General features: G+C 37.3%; 2 protein-coding genes across 2 annotated transcripts; both read right to left on the bottom strand.

Annotated features, from left to right (window-relative positions):
* Window positions 1-1,509: 1,509 nt before the first annotated feature.
* On the bottom strand, window positions 1,510-6,101 carry LOC139984574 (uncharacterized). Its single transcript, XM_071998514.1, has 2 exons — window positions 6,095-6,101; window positions 1,510-2,291 (listed from the first exon to the last, which is right to left on the bottom strand). Exons 1-2 carry the CDS (start codon window positions 6,099-6,101, stop codon window positions 1,510-1,512), a joined length of 789 nt encoding a protein of 262 aa, XP_071854615.1.
* Window positions 6,102-7,310: 1,209 nt separating this feature from the next.
* On the bottom strand, window positions 7,311-23,238 carry LOC139984951 (fibroblast growth factor receptor 3-like). Its single transcript, XM_071999110.1, has 10 exons — window positions 23,035-23,238; window positions 20,286-20,465; window positions 15,075-15,209; window positions 14,450-14,620; window positions 13,271-13,452; window positions 10,410-10,493; window positions 9,733-9,950; window positions 8,255-8,392; window positions 7,772-7,907; window positions 7,311-7,555 (listed from the first exon to the last, which is right to left on the bottom strand). Exons 4-10 carry the CDS (start codon window positions 14,475-14,477, stop codon window positions 7,343-7,345), a joined length of 999 nt encoding a protein of 332 aa, XP_071855211.1. The 5' UTR covers window positions 14,478-14,620; window positions 15,075-15,209; window positions 20,286-20,465; window positions 23,035-23,238; the 3' UTR covers window positions 7,311-7,342.
* Between the last annotated feature and the right edge of the window lie 692 nt (window positions 23,239-23,930).

A 23,930-nucleotide genomic window follows, 5' to 3' on the forward strand; every position in this document is an offset into this window, starting at 1 on the left:
CGGGAGAAAAACGAGATTGGATGCCAAACTCCTTCAATATTTTGCTGTAACACGCCTCCTAAGGCTTTGTCCGAGGCGTCCACCATTAATGCAAGGGGTTTGGATGAGTCGCAATGCGTAAGGACAGTTGCGTTGGCGAGCGCTCGTTTGCTCTCCTCGAATGAGTCGGATGCCTCGTCATTCCAGTCAATGGGTGCTGACTTGGGCTTCTTTCCCGCTAATAGGTCTGTTAACGGGTGTAAAATACTGGAACATCCCGGGATGACTCTCCTATAAAAGTTGATAAGTCCAAGATATTCTCGACGTTTGCGTAACGAATTTGGTTTCGGAAATTCGGCTATGGCTTGCACTTTCTCCGGGAGAGGTGATATTCCTTTGGAGCTCAATTTGTGTCCAAGAAATTCGAGCTCTGGAACACCGAACTGACACTTAGTTGGATTGATCACCACTCCGTAATCTGCGAGTCTGGCAAACAGCTGTTTAAGGTGACGGGTATGTTCCTTTGGAGATTTGCTGGCCACGAGTACGTCATCAATGTAAGTGTAGCAATATGGCAAACCGCGCGTTACCTCGTCTATGAAGCGTTGGAACGTCTGGGCGGCATTACGGAGTCCAAACGGCATTCGTTTAAATTCGAAGAGGCCGAATGGGGTTGTGATGGCCGTTTTTCAAATATCGGAGTCTTCCACCGGGATTTGACGGTAGGCTCGCACTAGATCAATTTTGGAATAAATTGATGTTCCCGAAAGTGAAGTTGAAAAGTCGTGAATGTGTGGAATAGGGTAGCGGTCTGGAATGGTAACGTTGTTTAGGGCTCGATTATCGCCACATGGCCTCCAATCTCGTTCTTTTTGGCCACCATGTGTAGAGGGGATGACCAAGTACTGTTAGATTGTCGGACGATCCCAAGTTGCAGCATGTGGTCGAATTCTTGTCGAGCGATAGTTAGCTTGTTGGGCGGTAGACGACGTGTGCGAGAAAAAATGGGTGCTCCGATCGTGTTAATATAGTGCGTTACCGAATGTTTCACCTGGGTTTCTTCAAAAGTTACCCGCAATATCTCTGGGAATTCCTTTAATAGAGCATGATAAGGTGAATCGTTAGGTGTTGTGGCAAACATCGGACAAAGGGACGTTTCTTGGTTGAGATGCCTTCAATAGTGAGATTGGTTAACCTGTCGATAAGTATTATTTCGAATATCGACAAGTAATTCAAAATATCGTAAGAAATCACAACCGAGAACAGCAGTTTCCACGTCGGCGATCACAAAGACCCACGGAAAATTCCTACGCAAACCAATATCGAGTGTTAGTGACTTGTGCCCGAAAGTGTCTATTTTGGTCTGATTTGCCGCTTGAAGATATGGCCCCTTTCCACGATTATATAGGTCACAACGTACGGGGGATACCACACTGACCGCTGCCCCTGTATCAATGAGAACACGTTTCGTGGTGGTTCTGTCACGAATGTAAAACAGGCGGCTTCGATTTTGGCCAACCCTCGCCACCGTTACACGCTGGCCTGTTCGTTTTCCGACTTTAAATTGCTTGGATACTTGCATGGCGCTCTACATTTCCTGGCCTTATCACCAAATGATTGATGATGCCAACAAATATCACTGTCGATGTTGCTGGTATAATTTGACTGGGAACTGAATCTTTGTCGGCTTCGAGATCGGCTTCGACTGCGCTCCCTGACCTCTGACTTTAGTGAAGCAATTTGGGCAGTGAGTTCACGGACTTGTTCACTTAGTTGTTGCACTTCTGATTTTTGTGCCTGGGCCTGGGGTGTTTGTATGGCAGCGATGGGAGGATATGCAGGAGTTACTTCCATGATTTTATCCGCTAACTCGGCTACGGTTTTGATAGGTGTGGTGTCGCTCATTGACGCCAGAATTAGTTGGGCGCTCGATGGAAGTCGCTGAACAAAAAGTTGTTTCAGAATGTTCGCATCAAGGGTGTTTGTACCTAGCAGCTGACGAATTTTGCGCAACAGTTGCGTGGGTTTTCGATCCCCCAATTCTTCCGAAATTAACAACTGGTGGAGCCGTTTTTGCTCCAAAGCCGTTGTTCGCTTAATCAACTCCTCCTTCAGTTTTTGATAGGGTCGGTCGCTTGGCTTACTTATAAGCAAGTCGCGTACTTCCTGAGCTATTTCCGGTTGTAGGGACGATATCACGTAGGAATATTTTGTATCCTCGTTAGTAACTCTCCTTGTTACGAATTGCGCCTCGACCTGGGCGAACCAGATAATTGGGTCACTGGGCCAGTACGGAGGTATTTTAATACTAACTGTGGATAGCGATTGTTGTGTTTCGTGTGAATTTTCTGGATGTACAGTATAATATTATTCCAATGCGAAAAACAGTAGTAAAAAGTTATGCGATTTTTAGTACATGGGAAGTATTCAAGGCAACCTAGCTGAATCACGTCGGGGTCACCACTTTAGACTTTAGGGTTATTAGGCGGTAAATTGTATAATGAAATATAAAAGTACGTCACTAACCTCAAACACTATAGTCCTTTTTGCGCTAGGTCGCCGTCTCGTACCAACCCTACAGACAGGCTCCAATGAAAAATCCAAACACAAAGCAAGATTGGGCTCAAATAGTCCAAGTAATTGTGGTCCTACATGTACCCATAAAGTAACCAACACTATAGCCAACACTTCTGTGATCACAAATTGTGATTGGATTTTTGATCGGAAGGCACTTTTGAGATCTGAATATGGCGTCGAAAATGTAAGAAATATATGGTCACCTACAAGCGGGTCAACAGATATGATAACATTAGTGACCTCAAATCACATGACCGTTAAGTTTGAAAATGTTCCACCACCCCATTCACAACTTGTCCCAAAATATCAACCATGTCACACCTTGGCATTGGGAGTTAATTGCATTATATGTCTAAAAATTAACTTTGAACTTGTATACATACATAACTTCACACACAAAGGTCACCCGGGGGTCAACCCATTGACATTTTTGATCGGTGAGACCTAACTAAAGCATCAAAACTATAAAAATTAAAACATATTTTACTTGCCCATTTTCTCCCCCCAAAAAACTATTTTTTAACGTTAATTGACTTTTGGTGACCTCGGATCACATGACCATTAAGTTTGAAAATATTCCCCTGTACCATTTGCAACTTGGCCCAAAATATCAACCGTGTCACACCTTGGCACTGGGAGTTATTGCATTAAATGTCTGAAAATTAATTTTGACCTTATATAACTTAACACACAAAGCTCACCTGGGTGTCAACCCATTGACATTTTGATCGGAAGGTACCTTTGATATCCAAATCTAGCATCAAACCAAACATTTTCTTTTTCGCCCGTTTCCTTCCAAAATAAGCACATTTTTTCTAATGTGACCTTTGACCTTTTGACCTTGGTTTAAGATTCCAAAAACATCACGACAAGTCTGTACAGCCATCCTAACTCCGACCGAAAAACTTTGACCCCCATATAACTTCGCACATGAAGGTCACACGGGGTCAACCTATTGACATTTATGATCAGAAGGTACTTTGACATCTGAAAATAGCATCGAAACTGTAAAAATCCCCAAAACACTTAAAGGTCACCAGAGGTCAAACTGAGGTCAAGGGTCACCCAGATGCGGATCGATAATTGGATTACATTGAAGCAACTCCCAACCCTAACAGACAATTCGTTCTCAAGTTATCGCAAAAATACTAGTTTTATAACATTAAGTGACCTTTCGTGACCTCGGATCACATGCATGTTAAATTTCAAAATGTTCCCCTAACCAGTTTACAACTTGTCCCAAAATATCAACCTTGTCACACATTGGCACTGGGAGATATTGCAGTTTTAATATTTTCGTTTTTTGGACCATAACTGACCTTTTGTGACCTTTGTGGGCACCAAAAACAATAGGGCACACCTTCTCCATATGGCGGATCTATAGTCCAAGTTTGGCCTCAATCCAACAAGATAGAGCGTACCCAAGCAAGTGTCACAGATGCACACACACACATGCACACACTCTCCGCCTGCATGCATGCATAGGTTACGATTATCATCGAAACCAAAAACGAAACTTGATAAAGAAACATCACGTGGTAGGTAAATAACCCATAGTAAGTACATTATTCCTATTGTTTGCGGTTGAGGTCAAAGTTCATCTGAGGTCAACAGATGTCAACATTGAAAACACTTTACATTGGTAAGGCAAACTTCAGTTGAGCTAATACTTGGTGTGTGTGCAGTGTGTGTTCACAATAGTTAATCGATATGCTCACTTCAAGGTCATCTGAGACGGAGAGAGATCAAACTATGAAAACTTCGTCATTTCAATAGCCTGATAAGGGAAACTTCCATTGAGCTCATACTTGGTACGTGCGTGTTCACCATGGTTAGTACAAGATCCACATTGTTAAGGTCCAAGCTCATGCCAGGGCAACAGAGGTCGAAGGTCGTGTCACGTCAACAGAGGTCTTAAAAAGAAGAAGTCGAATTATGCTCATGTTTTTTTTCTGCTAAAGGCAAGGAATCACAAAGCCCTTGGCTTTCTTCTTTAAATATATGACATCATCGTGTATCAGTAGATACCCAAAATGACCACCGAGTAAAGATTCAATGTAACATTCTGCTACAGTCGAACTGGATTTCAGTCACGGTGATCTGGATAACCTATTCTGATTAAACAGTGGGGTTGAGATTGTGTTCATAGGCAGATCCATCGGGGATGAGGGGAAGGAGGGGGGGGGGGAAGGCTGTCACCCATGTTTTTCCTAATTATATTTATGGGTCCCAATTTGCGTTGCAATTTCATTGTGTCCCGTTAATTGTTGAGGTACCAACGAGATTTATTTATTGATAACAGGAAACACGTTGAAGAAACACTTTAGGCCAATCCGAGACCGCCGTTTCTCCTGATCTTGAACAGGTGTAACAATTTTTTTGTGATAAATTGCTCGAAATCTAAATTCGTCATTATGCGGTTATACATCTAATGGCTTTCCACTATCGTCAGGAACTCAGATGGAAGGCGGTTTGGTTAGTGGTGAAAGCAAGAAAGCAAGCAAAATAAGGCAATACAAGAGAGGTATAGATCTCTACACTGGCAATTACCGACTATGTCATGGAAACTTCTGCAAAATAAAAGATGGTAAGTCCTTCATTTGATAAACATCGAGATGGAGTGCGTTGAGTACGATTACACAGTAATTACACTACGATGGTAAATACGAGTACCAAATATTGTACTCGAATACGACTATGAATCCATCATGATGTCTGATACGATTACATTGCAATGTTGGAAGTTTACGGGGTACGAGTATGAACTCACTATAAATGTTACAGAGTAAGCGAAATGCATTTTGGTAATATCTGGTTTATCACTCGCTTTAGGAGGCAAAGGTGAAAGTTGATTGTAACAATAGACAAGAACATCTCCTTTTCCAATAAAAGAAATTTTGTAAAAGAGGAGATAAATGGGCTCGGAACAAATCCAAGTATGACACCAAACAATGCTTTACTTTAAATGTAATTCATTTAGCACATGAAAGGAAGAACTTTCGTTTCCTCACAAATAAGATAAACATTGAGAAGGAATTGCACTGAGTGTTATGACGTATCAATCTATATTTGTATCATATTATGGCCTTTAACCAGTTCCAGTTGGAATATGACATAAACAAGAGAATGAAGTTACACAAATGACTTGCCATCAGCAAAGAACTTAAATGATTATTTATTTACATAAAATGATGAAAGTACTTTGTATCAAAATTTGAGAGATGACCCTTGAAAAATGTGCTCATCAACTAAAGGTTCTTACGTCACACAGAAGACCACCAGTTGCGTTTGTCAGCTGCAGAAACATATTCAACTGGTAAACAGTCAGACTTTTATCACCAGCAGCAAGATGTGTACAAGTCATTACAAAATCGTCAGGAACGATCCGGTGTTGAATGTCATCCAAAAGTGGTCAGATTTTGTTTATATGAAGTTGAAAGAACATTTTTCGTTGGCGTTATTAGAATTGATAAATCTCTGGATTCAATTTAACACTCAGGCAAACACCGATGAGCCTTCTGGTTCTAAAAAAGCTTACCGGACATGCTGCATAAGTTAATGCTGCAGATTTTGAAACCCGCAATATTAATATAAAAACAGAATTAAATCTCTCAAATGTTTGGTGTTTTTTTTTCTGTGAGTATACATGACAAAGCAGGAATAAAGGTTTGCCTATTGTCAACCTTTTAAAAAATAATCATTGGGTATGCTAGAAAGGACCATGCATGCCTACGTTTAGCACAAATATATATATATATATATATATATATATATATATATATATATATATCAAATTATATATAATCTAAAAGAGGCTACTATCCTTCAGTTACAAAAAATATTATTGGAATAAACTTAAGGGAAGACAGTTTCGTTTCCTAATCCCGATGACCAAATGAGACAATAACACCATTATTTACAGCTCAAGAAGTTAAAAGGGATTAGAAAACTCCTGTGTGTAGGCCTAATTACAGACATAATTTATAACCTAAATATGCCTACGAATGCACCATTTCGCGTCTAAAAATGTAATTTGTTTATCTTGGTGGGGGGCAATCTCGATCCCCTTCTTGGATGTTGCCTTCAACAACCTCACGAACATACTCCCTCCTATTTATTAATTTTATTAATAATGTACAGGATAATTTACAGGATACATGTATGTATATATATATATATATATATATATATATATATATATATATATATATATATATATATATATATATTTATATTTATATATATATATAGTGGAATTTTTCTGGTGTGTAATTCTTTATTGATTTACTATATATCTGTCATACCACTTGCTACACATTCAATTCTTATTTACGGCTTGGCTTGCCTATAAAGAGTGGTTATTCTGTGTAAAATTGTCAGATTCAAAGCGCCAGGGGTGCACTCTGTACAATCATAACACACCAGTAGAATCATTGTGGTCGAGTGGTACAGACTTCGGTTCGTGACACAAAGATCCGGGGTTCGATTCCCACCTTCGTCTGATGAGTCCCAAAAGGACGAAACCGGTCGTGAAGTGGAATTTTTCTGGTGTGCTATTCTTTATTAATATATATTGATATATATATATATATATTGATATATATATATATATATATATAGATATATATATTGATATATATATATATACAAATATATACATGTATAACATACATACACACACACAGATACATAAATTCATTAACTTCTTCTATACTCTTACAAATGTGTGTAATTACCACCACCTGCCTCTGAAGGTCGGAAAAAGAATTTAAAAACTTAAACAATTTCAAATCTGTCCCATACTCTCATCTGTTTTGTCTTCTCTGGATTGAAGAGAACGTCCCTCTTCGTCTTCTTGAAGAACAGCTAGCAGTTCAGTTACATCCACCTCTCCTCCATCCTCATCGATGGGATGTAGCTCCCGAGGCTGTCTTAGCTGAGGATTGGTACTTCCGGAGGAAGTTAACATCCGTCCATGTGAGTTTTCTCCATCAGGTTCCTTTGCAACAAAAATTATTAAACGTACATTGTAATAGTAAAGTATCCAGAGGAGACTTGACAAGGGATGGTAAGTTCAGTAAAGTCTCAGTGAGATTCGGAAAAGCATACAATTTTGAAACAAATAAATCAATCAATTAAAAAGAATCAAGGAATGTCCCCTTTCGTGAAACTATAGTGATGCACAAATGTTGCAACAAGACTTAAGAAAACTTACAGCCATCTCGTCATCCACTGAAAACTGAATGTAATCACATCTTTTGGCCAACAATTCCCCAAGTTCTTCAGAAAGGTCCACGAATTTTGGTCTGTCCGCTGGGTCCTCTTGCCAACATTTGAGCATCAACTGATAGCTAAAAACAGTAAGAAAATTAACAAACAGGTCGATATCACCCACCAAATATGTTGTTTATTGTAAATTTTGTATTAAGTAGTTTCTTTTCATAATACAAGTACAAGTAATTAATAATATTAGTAAATAATAATACAAGTACACACACATATACACACACACACACACACACACATATATATATATATATATATATATATATATATATATATATATATATATATATATATATACCTTTGCAGACTGACAATGGCTCTGAACATTGAAGGAAACTACTGTTTGGAAGTTTCGAATGTCTGCACTTGTGTTGATTGGAAACTTCTTCAGATCACACAGAACTATACTCACATGTCATCTGGACAATGCTCCGCTTTCTCCATACGATAGCCTTCTCGTAACTTATTCACCAGAAATCGCAGTGCCATGCCAGGATATGGCGATCCACCCAATGTAAATATTTCATGTAATACAACGCCGAATGACCACCTAAGAAGTAAAATGAGACAGAATACTTGCACGTCGTTTTTATATTTCTATCGCCAGATTGAACGTCAAGTTACCTTTATGAAACAGTACCTTATTGACCACATCTATACGCAAATTTTCCCAACAATTTCTTTTTATTCAGGAATATCTATATTTTTGCAACCTTATGGTACATTTTTTATCGAAAATAATGATGTCACTCCCTCTGTTGTATGTTAAGCACAAGACCCAATATTTTCCTCTTGATCGAAATTTACAGAAAAGACGTAGAAAATAACTCAAGCAATACATGTTGTAAAGATTAAAGCTGCCATTCAAATCGACATATTGAATGATATGATTACTGTAATATACATATACAATTCAAAGAGTAAAGAAAAGTAATTTCAAATTAATTTCTCATATTATTGTACAGAAGAAAAAATAACACACAGTACAGTATGAAATAGCATAATATGACGTACACTTAAAACAGAAGTATTGCCAACTGGTTAGTATCCATAAAAAACTTCAATTCAACAAAGGTATTGATAGATTATAGACGAGAAAGATATAGGGGAGAAATAAACTAAAGGGTGGGAGAGAAATGGGAAAGAGAAATAAGAGGAGATAGATATAGAGATGATCGACCAACCCATTAAACAAGAAAGATCAGATTAACAGATGATGACAGGGGTTTAAATGTCAATTCTGTTCAGATTTGTTGTTGTTCTGTTCAGATTGTTGTTGTTGATATTCTTACCTTTTCATTCAACTTCTCTGTGTTTTGTTTATACTACTATTTTACTGTATTCTGAATGTATCTTTATAACTTTAATTTTTTTGTGTTTTGCTGCAGGGCGACAAATTTCCATATTTTATGGACGAAATAAATATCTATCTATCTATCTATCTATCTTTAGCTTGAAAAAACATGAAAAGAAACATATAGAGAAAGAAAAAGGTTTTAGTTTCTAGTGGTACTATGACGTCATCTCAGATTTACCAAATTACAACTCCTCTGTGATATCTCCCTAACGAAACAAGATTTCTGTCAGCTGTTTGGGGAAAGCTGTTTTTCACAAAGATCTCTCTCACATTAGCAAAACAATAATGGTTGTTGTGTTTGTGTCTTTTATTAATTTTACCAAAATACCAAAAGTTCAGATGATCGTGTACACTAGCGGCAAAGAAATTGCTGTCTGAAATTAACTTTGCGTCACGATTTATTGTAAATTTTCCTGGATCTTTAATATATAAACCACCAATATACGTATATACTACCCAAACAATTTCTTAGACCGGAGCAATAAACTAAACTGTGAAGTAATCAAGCGAAATGTATACATTGCGATACTTACACATCGCTTTTCGAAGAACATATCCCACTGAAAATAGTTTCTAGGCTACACCATTTAACAGGTATTTTCTTGTCTGCAGTTTCCTGCCTCTTATATCCTCTCTTGTAGATGTCATCGGACATGCCAAAGTCAGATATTTTAACTTTTAAACCATCACCGACTAGCACATTTCGAGCTGCAAGGTCTCCATGATAACATTTTGCATTTTCCATGTAGGCCTTTCGATAAAAAATAAAGTAATTTTTAATATATATGTTGTGTTTGATTTATGGATCTTACAAAGTCAGCCTATACAGTTATTGGAACGTTCACGGTTTCACATCTCGGTAATCTCTCGAACAGGGACACTGAAACAATAGCTACGCCACTGATAAAGTAAATATTTGCAAAGTTGAAGACTTTTGAAGTCTAACCAATTTGTAGACGACATATGTAGTCAACGGGATTAAAAGACCGAAGTGTGTATCTGGCTGGGGCTGAATATATTAACTTTAACCCTTGAAATGATTATATCGGACCATTTATACACTTACGAACTCACAGGCTCATTTCTAGCTGTGGCGAGAATCACCAATTTATATAATAACCAATGCTGATTGTGATGCAGACATCGCATCCTAACATTCAATGTTATATGGTTAGGCCTACTATAACATCAAGGGTGTTTGAAAGCTCACCATTCCATTTGTGATATCGCGAGCCACAATGATCTGTTTTTCTTCCCCTAAAGAGTATATCGGATCGATGGCTGAACTGCCTTCCTGGTGAAAGAATAAGGTGCAGTGAAGATAGTTATTAGATGAAGTCGAATATGTTTATTGATCAAACAATGTAACATTCGTACATTTATAAACACAGCGTATTTCTAGCAATGCATATCTCAAGCTTGTAATCAGGGGGCGGATCCAGGATTTAAGAAAAAGAGGGTGTGTGGCCGTGTGGTCGTTGATGCCGATTCCCACGTGATCTACGAGTGTGAAGGATTCCTTTAAGGCTAAATTAAATCTTCAATTAGGTCGACACGCACGATTGTGCTAATAACTACCTATAATATTGGGTCATTCCATATTAAATCACCAAATTTTGGAGTATGTTGTAGTTCGACATCTTTTAAAAAATTCCCAAGTTGATTGTATGATTGGAACACCATGAAATTGGCATACTCTGAAAATTTCAGTTGCATTGCTTCACAATTGGCCGATTTCTCATACTTTGAAATTCCGCAATTTGTCGCCACCTTAACATTTTGGCTTTTTCTTGACTTTTGAGGTCTCATTTCTCGGCAATTAAACATCCTACTACCTTTTTATTACTGCAGCCTATAGAATCTATCCCATGAAACAGGAATATTAAAAATTAGGCTCCAAAACATTGTCTTGTGGAGGTGTTTTAGTGATAAATTGCCCCTAAACCATTGCTTCAGGGTACTTGATTCTTTCCGAGGTTATTATGTCTAGTACAAAAAATTCAAAATAATGATTACAATGCTTTCCTATAATATATTTGCAAGTTGTGCAACTCTAAAGTTGCTATTTCATGCTGCAATTCAGCATCAGGAAGGGGTTTTGATGCCAATTTTTTACCAAAGTAACCATGTTAGAGCTGTCAGGGTTTTATACTTTAATTATAAGTATAAAGTCCTTACACCTAAACAAATTTCAGGGTTCTAGCCTTTCTCAATATTAATTTACGAAGTTGTTAAGTTGCTCCGATTTACAAAAGAGGTCGTCTTTGACAGCCAATAACTCAAAACGCGTCATGTTGAAAAAATCTGATTATTTTTTGGGGAAGAGATATAGTACCACCCTGTTTGTACAAAATATTTCAGGAGGGTTCTTCGCCTTATTTTGAAATTAAAAATCCTCAAAGTTTGGGATTTTCACCAAAAAAAAAAAACGTTTTGCCTATTTTGATGTTCCACATGTTTGAGCCTGGGTATTGTACTTCAAGGTCATTCAATTCAATACTGTGCAGTTTTTAATGTCATATGAACAAATACTATTTGGTTTAATTCATTTAATTAAAAGACTTTACTCTAAAATGAATTTCAACCAGTACATACATGTAAAGTGTGTACAGTACATACGTTGTACTGGGTATACATGTACAGTGTGTATTAGTGTTAGGTGTAAACATAGTCTTCTGGCACTCATTGTCAATATACAATATTATATATACAATATTACAGAAAAGTATTAGCACATAAATTAATTTATAGTACTTTAGTATCCTCTAAGGGTAAAAGTACATCCATCGTAGAGACTGCTTGAGACATAACTACAATAGCATTGTATTTTGAGTTGTATGCAAGTCCAACAGTTTCTTTTGAAAGATGAATCTGGAGCTTTTGTGTTGCTGGTCCTTCCTGTTTTCTATGCCTAACAATTTGAACTGTTAGTTAATGTGAATACCTTTATATTTACACTTACTGTATTGATTACTGTACCCACTTATAAAATCCTTGTCAGCAATCAAAGCATGTCTCCTCAAGTGAGCATTGAGAAAATAAATATTTTCAATGTTGGGTTGTCCATTATGTGGTTTATACACAACTTTGTGAAAGTATTTTTTTTGTATACTGTACTTTATCCATTTGGATAAGGAAAATGAGTAAAAATTGGCATCAAAATTCATTCCTCATGCTAAATCGCAGCATGAAATAGCAACTTTAGAGTTGCACAACTTGCAAATATATTATAGGAAAGCATTGTAATCATTATTGTGTATTTTTTGTACTAGACATAATAACCTCTGAAAGAATCAAGTACCCTGAAGCAATGGTTTAGGAGCAATTTGTCACTAAAAATAGCACATTTTTTATTGAAAAATACAAAAATTGAATATTTGGACACTTTTAACTCCACAAGACAATGTTTTTGTAGCCCAATGTTTATATTCCTGTTCTATGGGACAGACTTTATAAGCATCTGTAATAAAAAGGTAATAGGATGTTTAATTGCTGAAAAATGAGATCTCAAAAGTCAAGAAAATGACAAATTACGTTGTGTGATAAATGGGCCAATTGTGAAGCAATACAACTGAAATTTTCAAAGTATGCTTATTTCATGGTGTTCCAATCATACCAAACATTTGGGAATATTTGGGGAGGGTGCAGCAACAGCCATCCGTGATTTGACACGGAATTACCATATTATGTTTGGGTTGAACGGGGGGAGGGTAGGGGGGGGGGGGGGGTTGGGAGGGTTGGGTTTCAATCATACAATCACACCCCAATTGCATCTGCACCTGGTAACCGCAATATTTAAATAGGGAATATATACCGTCAACGGTACACAAAGTATAAAATGAATGAACTCAAATTTATTTTTCACGTAATCACTGGTTTACTTTTAGCCAATTAAGATTGGTTCCTTAAATTATCAGATAAAATCGCATACATATACGTTACAGAGCAGTTCCATATTATCGCATACAGCTTACAGCTCTAGATGCGTAATTCATTACTGCCATATCATTGCATTCCCATAAAACGTTGCTGCTGTGTGGTAGGAAGAGGAACAAGTGGCATAGTCTTTACCTCTCGGCACTTCCTCAAGAAGTTGAGTAAATCTCCAAATTGCATATACTCAGTGATCAGGTAAAAAGGTTCTCTCCTTGAACAGCAGGCAACAAGGGACATGATATTTCTGTGTTCTCCAAGTGAGGAGAGTAACTTCATTTCATCTAAGAGGTCTTCATTAGCCTCGGCGAAAGCGCCGACTGTGAAGAAGTGTAAAATAAAAACGTACTATAAACGAATGCAATTACAACATCTTTGGACATGAAATGCAAAATACAGGGAATATTCTTTCCATTCTTTCAAACATAGTTCGACATGGTTCTAAATCGAATTGTATCCCAAAGGGATACATTGTGACGGAAGCAAAGTAAAGAGCTATTTATATGATCAGCAATCCCATATGAATAAAGCCTGTGAATTTCCAGGATATCAATTGGAGAATAATTTCCTCCGAGAAATAATGTAATGTTAATTCATAAATAGAAAACTAATTTGGTCAAATTATCAACACATTTGTCAGAGCAGAGAATGTTTGAGACGAACAGCACGATCTGACAGTGGCCTAGCAGGAAACAACAGGGCAATTATAGCAGTTATAGAAATTCGTCCTCAAAGGAGATTCAACATTCACACGATCCCAACCATGGTTTGGGCTTTAAGTGAGAGATTACGAATACCAGGTACTTCTATACTCCTGAATATGGCATGCACTCTCAGGCCCTACAGACAACACAGGGTCCCGACGGGCGTCTCCAGCGAGATGGGTGGTTACTTTTTCAGTCATTGTCACCGTGCACCCCCCCCCTCCCCCCGAATTGGTGACGCCGTGGCCACTGATTTCTTGGCTACCTCAAAACTCACATAAGAGCTGTAGTACGGCATCGAACACGAGGACTCGAACTCTTGTCTTTGATATGTCTCGCACTGGAGACCGAATCCACACAAGTCCGCAAGTATTTATTTCTTTTCTTTGAAAATGCTAGCTATTTATTTGCTTACGTCTGTTAAGACATCCTTTTCTTGGGCGGAAGATCAAATGACTGAATGATTATGAAGCCTCTGTAGCTGTGTAATAATATGTGACACTAACATAACATATCAATATGAAAGAACATAACAAGCTGCTGGAAATCTCTGTTCTAATCTATCTCTGTTTCAGAACTACTAAATATACGTTATACGAGAAATGCAAAATACCTTTTGTGGTTTTAACAGCGACAGCCATATTGTCAGGATAACCAATGAGTCCAGTGATAACTCCCTTATACACAACACCGAATTCACCTTTTCTGAGTTCTTCTTTTAGGGTGACTTGACAGAGGTTTATCTCCTTGGATTTTAGTAGAGGTTCCACATCCCTGGCGTTCTCTGTAAATATCATAGTCTTCCTAACATAATTGTTACGGAACAAACGATACACATGGCATATTGTTGAAAAAGGAGTGACTGTTCAAGCGGCTCTACCTTCTTATCCATAGTCATTCACGGATGCCTTTCAAAATGGATGCAGCAACAATTTTTTTTTGACGGGCACGCAAAATTAACTAATAGATGGAAAATGGCTTCCACGGATTTACAAATATATGTTTTTGTTTTACCGGTCATAGAACGAATTCTTCTACAAGGGCACGGAAAGGTGTCTTCTGCAAGAACACAGAACACGAGTGGCACGGGAATAAGTCTTTTAAAAGGCACGGAGCAAAATGAACCAAATTTGACTTCATGATTACGGAAGAACATTTTATCTGTCCACCTATATATGAAGAATTTTGCAACTTAATGATGACTAAGAATGAAAAAGACAGAAGTGAAAAGAGCATACCCAACTGGATACGAACAGTCTGGTAAAGTCTCCTTCTTTTAACGAGAAAAAAGAGTATCAGACTCAACAGTAAGACCAGAATGACTGTAAGACAGACAACCAGGAGGAGACTGTTTGGTGCAACTGCAACTGAAGCTATGAATAATATATAATGGTACTTAGTAAACCGGAAATTGTTAGTATGTGTTGAAAGAGATTATAAACATAACCTGTGAGTAGTATATATCGTGCTACTTCACTCCCCCCCCCCCCAGGGAGCCGCAGGCACCCGTTTTTAGGGGGCCGTCTCCCGTTTCTCGGGAGCCGTTTCAGGAGCCTTCGTTTTCCGAGATCGTCATCGATGTTGTCATCGTTTATTTAAGTTATGCGTAAAACAAGTCGTAACATGTTCATCATTTAATTTAAGAAACGGACAAAACGCGTTGTAACGCGAATAGATAATATGATGTCAACGTTTTCTTGGGAATGCGCCAATAATGAGGATGAAATGATTCAGGACGGTATCCATTTGATTTCGCATCAATATTAAGGAGGAGCGAGGTGTTTCAAATCAAGCACACTACTAGCTGGTTACCATGGACGACAAAGAAACATTTCCAGAAATCTCAGACGAATTGAACAACGCCGGCTGGCGTACGTACGTGGCAGAAAGATAAACCCTAGTTTGTGAACCAAGAAACGAATCAGCGCATCGACGAATTCCCGAAGCTTTCGAAAGACATTTCAGGTTCATCACCAAACTTGACGCTTTTTGAGAATTGTATCGTAGATTACTTCATTGATTTGGAAGAAGTTCGCCCCAATTTTTGTAACGAAACAAAGCAGAGTGAACGGCAACATGCAGCAGTAACTGCACAGTCATCGCCCGTCGAGAAAGGAGAAGCGCTGGATTAACCGTGTCAGTAACATACTGAGGAATCTATGACCCGATTCTCGTTGGGAGGTAAGCGTCACGTTGTCTTAAAATGTTATCGAGGTTTACTGTATGTTAACATCAGGGAATATTTTCGCAGGGAAACGAAATATAGACTCTTTCCCGGAAAGCGAGGTATTAATTTGAAAGTGGAGGAATGGAATAAACTGTACGAACAAAACGCGCCGCAGTGTACAAGTTAACTTAATGACTGAATACATTCGTGTTTTTTTGTCGATCACATCATAACGGTGAAAGCAAAACGTTGGATACTGTCAGGGGACTTGTAGCCTGCATATTTGCCTCCATGATGGACGGAGTCGCCTACGGGTATTTGAAACAAAACTGCGAGGGTTGCGACATGGAGTGGCCTTCTCAGCTCAATCACCGTTGACCGATATGTACTTCAACGATTTGCAGCATTTGGTGAGAGACGAATGGATCATTGACGCCAAGAGAGAATCCCTGCTAAAGACAGTAGAAAATTCCTACCGTCCGATCGATTATGTTACAACTACGAATGAACTGGTCGCAATCACCAGAACTGGTGATAGAGGCAATCGAAAAGACGAACGTAAACGAAATCATCCGTGGACACCAAATGTCACTTATGTAGATGATGCTGGTACTCTCTGCATGGGTACAAACCTGGTAAAGTAAGAAAGCAAATGATCGTAAAACATGCGTAATACGCTCTCGTTGACAGGTTATAGAAAGCCTTTGACATCCATCACACCAGTAGATTAACTGTTGCCGAATGGTTAAATTTGATAGGTCTGTGACACGAAGGTTCTGGTATCATATCATATTATTATTATTATTATAGTTGTTTTAATTATTATTGGACTAACTAACTGTGATTTGGGACTACCTAACTGTGATGTTGGGTTAACCACAACCGTATGCTACTGGGTTATACTGGGATATATGCTCATTAAATATTATATCGTTGTCTTGCAAAGCCCCTTTTTCTAACAGTGTATATTAATATTAAGGATACTTCCTGAGTTAAGGAATGCATACTGGAAGACCAAAAGGAAGCCTCCGGAGCAAAACACTTCATGAGTCGGCTTCTCAACCTAGCCTTCGCTCTAGCCTATCACACTCAAGGAGTGAAGACTATAACTCTGATACAGAGGAATGTGATTTTGCAAGGGACATAAACTCCGGTATTGTTCGGCTACGCAAGATTCTCCTTAAAGAGATATAGTCCCTTCAAGTTGATTTCAACAAGGCGATTGAAGACCTGAAACTGTCAATTACTGAGCTGAGATGTAAAACCCTCGACGAAAAAGAGTGAAAAGATCACCATGCCGGTCTACTAAACAAACAAGAGCGGTTCTCAATAAGAAAATAACTTACGTATAGTTGGTATAGTTGGACTGAAAGACGACTGACAGAAAAGGAGGACTATCAAAATTGCAAAAAAGGTTTCCGAAGAAGTTTGGATAACATCCTGTTTCCCATCTCAATTGCTTTGGGTGCTAATGTTAAGCTGTTAAAAAACCCTTCTTTAGTATTAATGATATCTCAGTACCACGTTTATATAGTCGATATCTATTTTTTTTTTTTTTTTTTTGCTCTTTACTCTTTGCTGTATCGATGGCCGACCTTAAAATCTGTTTTAGTAATGTTAGGGGAATAAGACCATCAGTCAATCGTAGGCAGCAATTTAAACATTTTTACCGCCATACTTTTGATATAATCTTAGTTCAAGAAACGCATTTTACTTCAGATGTTGAACAAATCTGGTGAAATGAATAGGGTGGGCCAATTTGATTCTTTCATGGCACGGCTCTTAGCAAAGGGGTTGCTATAATTTGTTAACATCAAACTTCTCTTTACTATACATATAAGGTTCGCTGTGATCAAGATGGTAGATGAATCAGCACTGACATTCCCATCGATACTACATTTTTAACTTTACTCTGCACGTACGGGCCAAACAATGATGATCCTGGTTTTTGCATTAGTATTACACGCAGTTTACACAGCTTTCATTGTCAGGCTATTATATGTGGCGGAGACTTTAACTTTGATCATAATTACTATTTGTCTAAGGAGCAAAGTAGGGGAGTGATCACTCTCATTGTAAGCCTGACAACGACCCATGGTTTCTAACTGAGAACAAACCAATCTCTTTTACTAAATACCGACTTTAAGATTGGTGAAAAAGTATTAGCTCGCAAATTGAAAGGTATTATTGAGCATCGTGTCGGGGATAATCAAACGGGGTCTATGGTGATTAAAGTTATTGGTGAGAATATTAGGTTTATATTTTTTATCTTATAAACCATACACATGACAATATGACTCATAGTCTCTTGTACAGTAATAGTACTGCTTGTGCATGTCACAATGGTAATTCTACCGGTACCTTTTGTATAAAAAGAAGTGTTAGGCAAGGTTACCCTCTGAGCTCGTTTCTGTTCATAATCTGCGCTGATATTCTCTCTAAAGCTTATATTATTAACAATAGCATTACTGGTATTAATTATTTATGGTCATGAATTGAACGTTCTACAGTATGCCGACGATAATGTTATTCTCCGTAATGGTAGCAAAGACTCGACTCTTGAAATGCTCAACACCCTAAACATTTTCAAGCTATCCTCTGAACTTAAGGTTAAGTTTCCAGAAAACTCAGGTCTTTCCGCTAGGTTCCTTTATTATTACTCCACCCGATTATCTCTCAGACCTTGAACCTGATTTTCAATTGTGGCCTTATTAAGTTTCTGGGTATAAGTTTCACTCATAATGGCGACGACGGCTGAACTACCAGCAAAAACAATCTAGACTTAAAAATCAACTTCTGTTGTGGAGAATTAGAGGTATGACTCCTATTAGACGAAACATAATTGTCTTTTTCTATTTGCCAATTGGTGTATCTTTTCCTTGTTCTTCCAAACCCTCGTAAGGATTGTATTAACAAGGTTCATAGTATTATTTATTTGGCATAATGCTCCTGATAAGGTCAGTAGAGATACTATGATCAACCTATTGTTCAAGATGGGTTCAAAAGTATCCGTGTGGATTGCTTTGTCAATACCTTAAAAGCTTCTTGGGTTAAACGCTTACTTGACAAGTATGGTACGGGTTACTGGAATACTTTTTCGATGCTTCTCTTTCCCCTTTTCGGAAGGAAGTTTTGTTTAATTGTAACTTAAAATTATAAAACATTTTCATTAGACAGGTCTGCATTGCATGGTCTATAAGGCTACTTGTGTTACTCCGTCCAAAAATATCGAGAATCAGAATATCTGTAATAACCATTTCATAATTCAACAATCATTTTTCATAAGATCCGTCAAGTCGGGATTATGTACATCAAGGAGCTTTTCAGAAGTGATGGTTCTCCAATTTCTTATACTCAGTTTTGGGATAAATTTTATCTGACAAGGCTCCCCTTTAAACGGTATTTAAATCGGTATTCTTTATGCAGTTCCTCCTGCTTGGAAATGTTCATTTCAGGCTTCGGTAGCCAGCGCTCCAGAATATCATCTTATAAATGTTATTTCTAATACTCCAAGTCTTCCAAAAGCGGTTTACTGTCTCTTAATCTGGCCCATTTCTCTTCTCCACGTGCGTGTGATAAGCGGAACTTGCTCTTTAATCTCAATTGTGATAACTAGTACATCATATTTAAAATCCCTTTTAGTACTCTCTACGAGACCAAATGTCAGTATTTTCAATTGAAGGTATTTTCTCTACCGTCTTCTTGCTATCAATAGGCTTCTTTATTTAATGACAAAAAAATAATAGCCCTGCATGCACTTTCTGTAAAATGGATACAGAAACCATAAAGCACCTATTTTGAGACGGCCATGTAACCTCCTGTCTTCTATTAGATACCGTTCAACTAGTTTTTGGTTACAATTTAATGTTAGATCACCCAAAATGAACTGTACATTTTCCATTGTAAATATTATTTATATAAGTGTTGAAGTTGAATGAGATTATGCCAAAATGTAACGAGTTTTTATACAAAATGAAATTCATTTTGAAATTAGAAAATTACATTAATTCTATGCCCGAAACTTTAAAAAGTAATACAAGTAAGATAATTGTACTAAAAAACTGTTTTGCTCATCTCCTAAGACTGTTCGAAACTTGATCTGTTATTGTTAAATGTTTCGTTGTGTTTACTGCAGGGTTGTTCTATGTTCTAGTCATTGAAGATTGAATTGGTTCTGTTTGAAGTATAGTACGATTTGTAACATTGGTCATTATCATTAATTAATTCGGAAAGAATTTTATTGTTACGAAAAATAAGCTCTTATGGACAAGGCTCTACTCACGATAAGAATAAACAGGACAACGCTCTTCTGTAATGTCTTTTCCTTCTTCACATTCGGCACCGCATGTTTCAGTCTCGCATGTCACTATTTTATTGCGACAGGTGCATGTTGTGCAGTTATCAAGCTCCAATCTTTCGTTGTCCCGAAGAGTGTGTTGCTGATAGTTACACTCAGTGTAATCTTGATTTCATATGGAATAATGATACATCTTTTACAAGTCAACGAATATCTGAACAAGTAAAATTTAAAAGTAATTAAGGAAATAAGGTGACGTTAAAAATGTTATAAATATTTTGATAAATTCTTTAGCAATTTTTTTCACCAAAATGACTAATTGTTCACAGACATGTTAACAATTTGCCACAAATTGAAATTTAACAATCTGTAGAAAAATGATAATTGATTACTTTAAATCTCGTAAATTCAACGATATGCAACAAAAGATTAACTACGCTCACATCGGGGATATAATCGTTAGAACATATTGCAGCAAAACAATAATTTGATCATTTAATAAATTTCGGAAAATAAAATTTTGCAACAAACCAATTAATTTTGCTCGCTTCGGAATGTCATCATTTCAACATTTTGCAGCAAATGATGAATTTGCAGCAAAGTCACAAGAGAGATCTTAATATTTTGACGGCATCTGAACGTTTCCAAAATATGATTAATTACGCCCGTATCGGATTATCACCCATTCAAGAATTTGCAGCAAAATGATGTAGTGTAGCAGAATTACAGAAAAAGATCCTAATATTTCGCGGCACTTTAACGTATCCATAATATTGCAACAAATATTTTAATTGATGAATGAAAATTCATCTATTGACCAATTTAAAAACAAAAAATGTCGAATTGCAAAATTGTATTTAGCTATAGTTAAAGTACATTTCGCAGAAAATTGTTGAGATGCGAAACCATTGACATGAAGTGAGTAATTCTGTATTTAGTTGTTAAAAAAATGTCAAATTGTCTAATGTTGACAAGTAGTAAATTCGACAACTTTCTGCATTATGTTGAAATAAAAGTGAGTTATTCAACAATTTGGAATAAAGTACTCATATAGTTGTGTGAAAATTTCAACATTTTGATGCCACCTCAACAATCCCATTCTCATCACTTGATTAGCTGTTTTGAACAATCCTGGCATACCGTGAGTCGGTACTACTTGGCTTGTTATGAAACGGTCCTTAACGAATGGTATTGAGACTTGCCATCCTTGAAACGAATTTGTTACCATCGTGCTATGCTTCGTGTTGCTGCACTAAAGCATTTAATGAATAACGCAACTTCTAGAGAGAATCGGAATGCGGCATATTTTTTGTTCTAATATCCTTTACGCTTCTTTTTTAATACTTAAATCTTGAACGTAGTACACCAAAAAAGTATCACGATTACCCACCCTTATTGGCATCGTATACGCAAGCAAGGAATGTGACCCTGTTAGATTTTCGTTACAAAAAATCATCACAGTTATATTTAAAATGTGGATACTCACTTTTGCACGTTCCAAGACGTACACAATCAATCAGTCTTTCTTTTTGCGATTGAAAGGTGAAGGAAAGGTTATAAAGCGGCATTGTTTGGGATTGTTGTCCAAATTCAACGCAAAAGTATTTGTAGTCATCACACGTGGCGTTTTTAAATTGCAATGTTCCCCCCAATTTGGTCCAGTACATTGGTGGATAGTTTGGCTTAGAGTATTCCATTGCTGCATTCCTATCATTAAAGATGTTGTCTTGAAACGCAAATGTCGGTCCTGAACCATTTTCGTTTCGACTGAACCAACTGCTTAGTTTCCAAAGTTTCTGACCCCTGACAACTGTTAAACTTTGCTTTCTGTTGACTGTAATGTCCAGGCCAAACCGGAAACGTTTTGTGTCACCCACCGTGAATGAGAAGTTGTTGAAGCCAGTAATAGTTGCTTCAGATACGACAATTCCTAAAGAAACATGATATATATATATATATATATATATATATATATATATATATTATACCAATTTAAGTTAGGTATACGATACATTCAGCAACAAAATAGTAGTTAGATACGGTGTTGTAAGTACAAATTATCTTTTCCCTCGGTGCCAATGATCGAACAACAGTGATATTGACAAAGCGACGCCTTAGTATAATGGAATACAATGGATTAACGTATTGAGACTTCAATTTCGTATGAGGTCATTGCTGTTGTCCATGTCAAAGCAATTGTGTGTTCAAGTAGTTCATGTGTACGGTTACATGAACATACGAATTCAATATGCTATGGCATAGTTCCCAAACCTATCTTTCTTTAAGAAACGATATTGTAAATCGTATTGATATTTACGTATCTTTTACAGTGTAAGCCACACGTTTCCTACTATTACTTTGAATTGAACATTATCCGGCACTTGTGACACTAGTGTTTTTTCTTTAGTTTGATCAACGTCCAGAGATCGCAAAATGAATTGCAGGTGCAGATGTCTGTCTTTACCTTAACTTTACATAACATGGTAACGTTTCCTTCTCTCTTCTTATTGTTGAGTTGTCTGTATATTAGTTATCGAGGAAATTGGAAAAGCGTGCCGCATTGCGTAAAGTTGTGAACATGAAGACCACCCTCGCACATTTTAATCATGACGGGAGCCATATATGGGAGCCCATGACAGGAGCCCATGATTCTGACATGTTAGTGAATTTTCCAATTGCCCGTCCACATCTTACATAGAGGGTTATACGATGTATATTGTACACATGTACTTACTGTATGGACATTGTGGACAGCATTCTTCAGGGATGATTACCACATCAGTTGGTCCACACCCAGCCGTAGAAGGACAGCTTTCAATAGTACATGTTGTTGTTCCATTGAAACATCTACAGTACGTGCACGGATCTAGACGTTCCACGTGGTTATGCAAAAGTAACTGTCCCCGGAAATCGCAAGGATTTCCGTCCGTTATGTCGACTGAGATATAAATTTCGGACACTTATACACGTCATTACAATTGGAGACAATTTTTGATATCCCTTATTAATGTGATACACGTTTAAAACTGCTTTCTAGTGACACTCCCTAAATCCATCGCTTGTACACAGCTTGAAGAGAGTGATGTATGGGTATTTCAATGCTTACTAAACAACTGCACAATATGTGCATTCAAAACTAGGAAGATTCTAAGTATAAAGAGAGTTATATTCTGTAAAATATTGCAAACGGTCAGTGGAAGAGGGTGAGGGGTGGGAGGAAACACGAGGCTGCTCTTCTCATTATAAATGATACGTTCCCATCCAATTGTTCCACCTAGATATGAACTCAATGCTTTAATTACTACAAACAGGAGATTTAATTCATGGAATTTCATAATCTGAACAAACTGCATTCATCACAAACAAATGAAAAAACAAAAATGACATCACAAACAAACGACAAAACGAAAAAGATGTAAGCATAAAAAATGACACGTATTTGTTATTATTATTGTCATTTTTCTTGCGCTCCTTATCTCAATCTGTTTGATATGACAACTAGCTCTCTTGCGGAAAGGACATTATTTAAAATCTGATCTCTCTTCTTACTTACCTGTAAAACATCACCATCATTCGAAACAAGTGATACAAGAAGACATATTCGATGATATGTACAGATTTTTTAAAGTA

This window comes from Apostichopus japonicus, chromosome 17 (assembly GCF_037975245.1).
Source record: "Apostichopus japonicus isolate 1M-3 chromosome 17, ASM3797524v1, whole genome shotgun sequence".
Classification (NCBI taxonomy): domain Eukaryota; kingdom Metazoa; phylum Echinodermata; class Holothuroidea; order Aspidochirotida; family Stichopodidae; genus Apostichopus; species Apostichopus japonicus.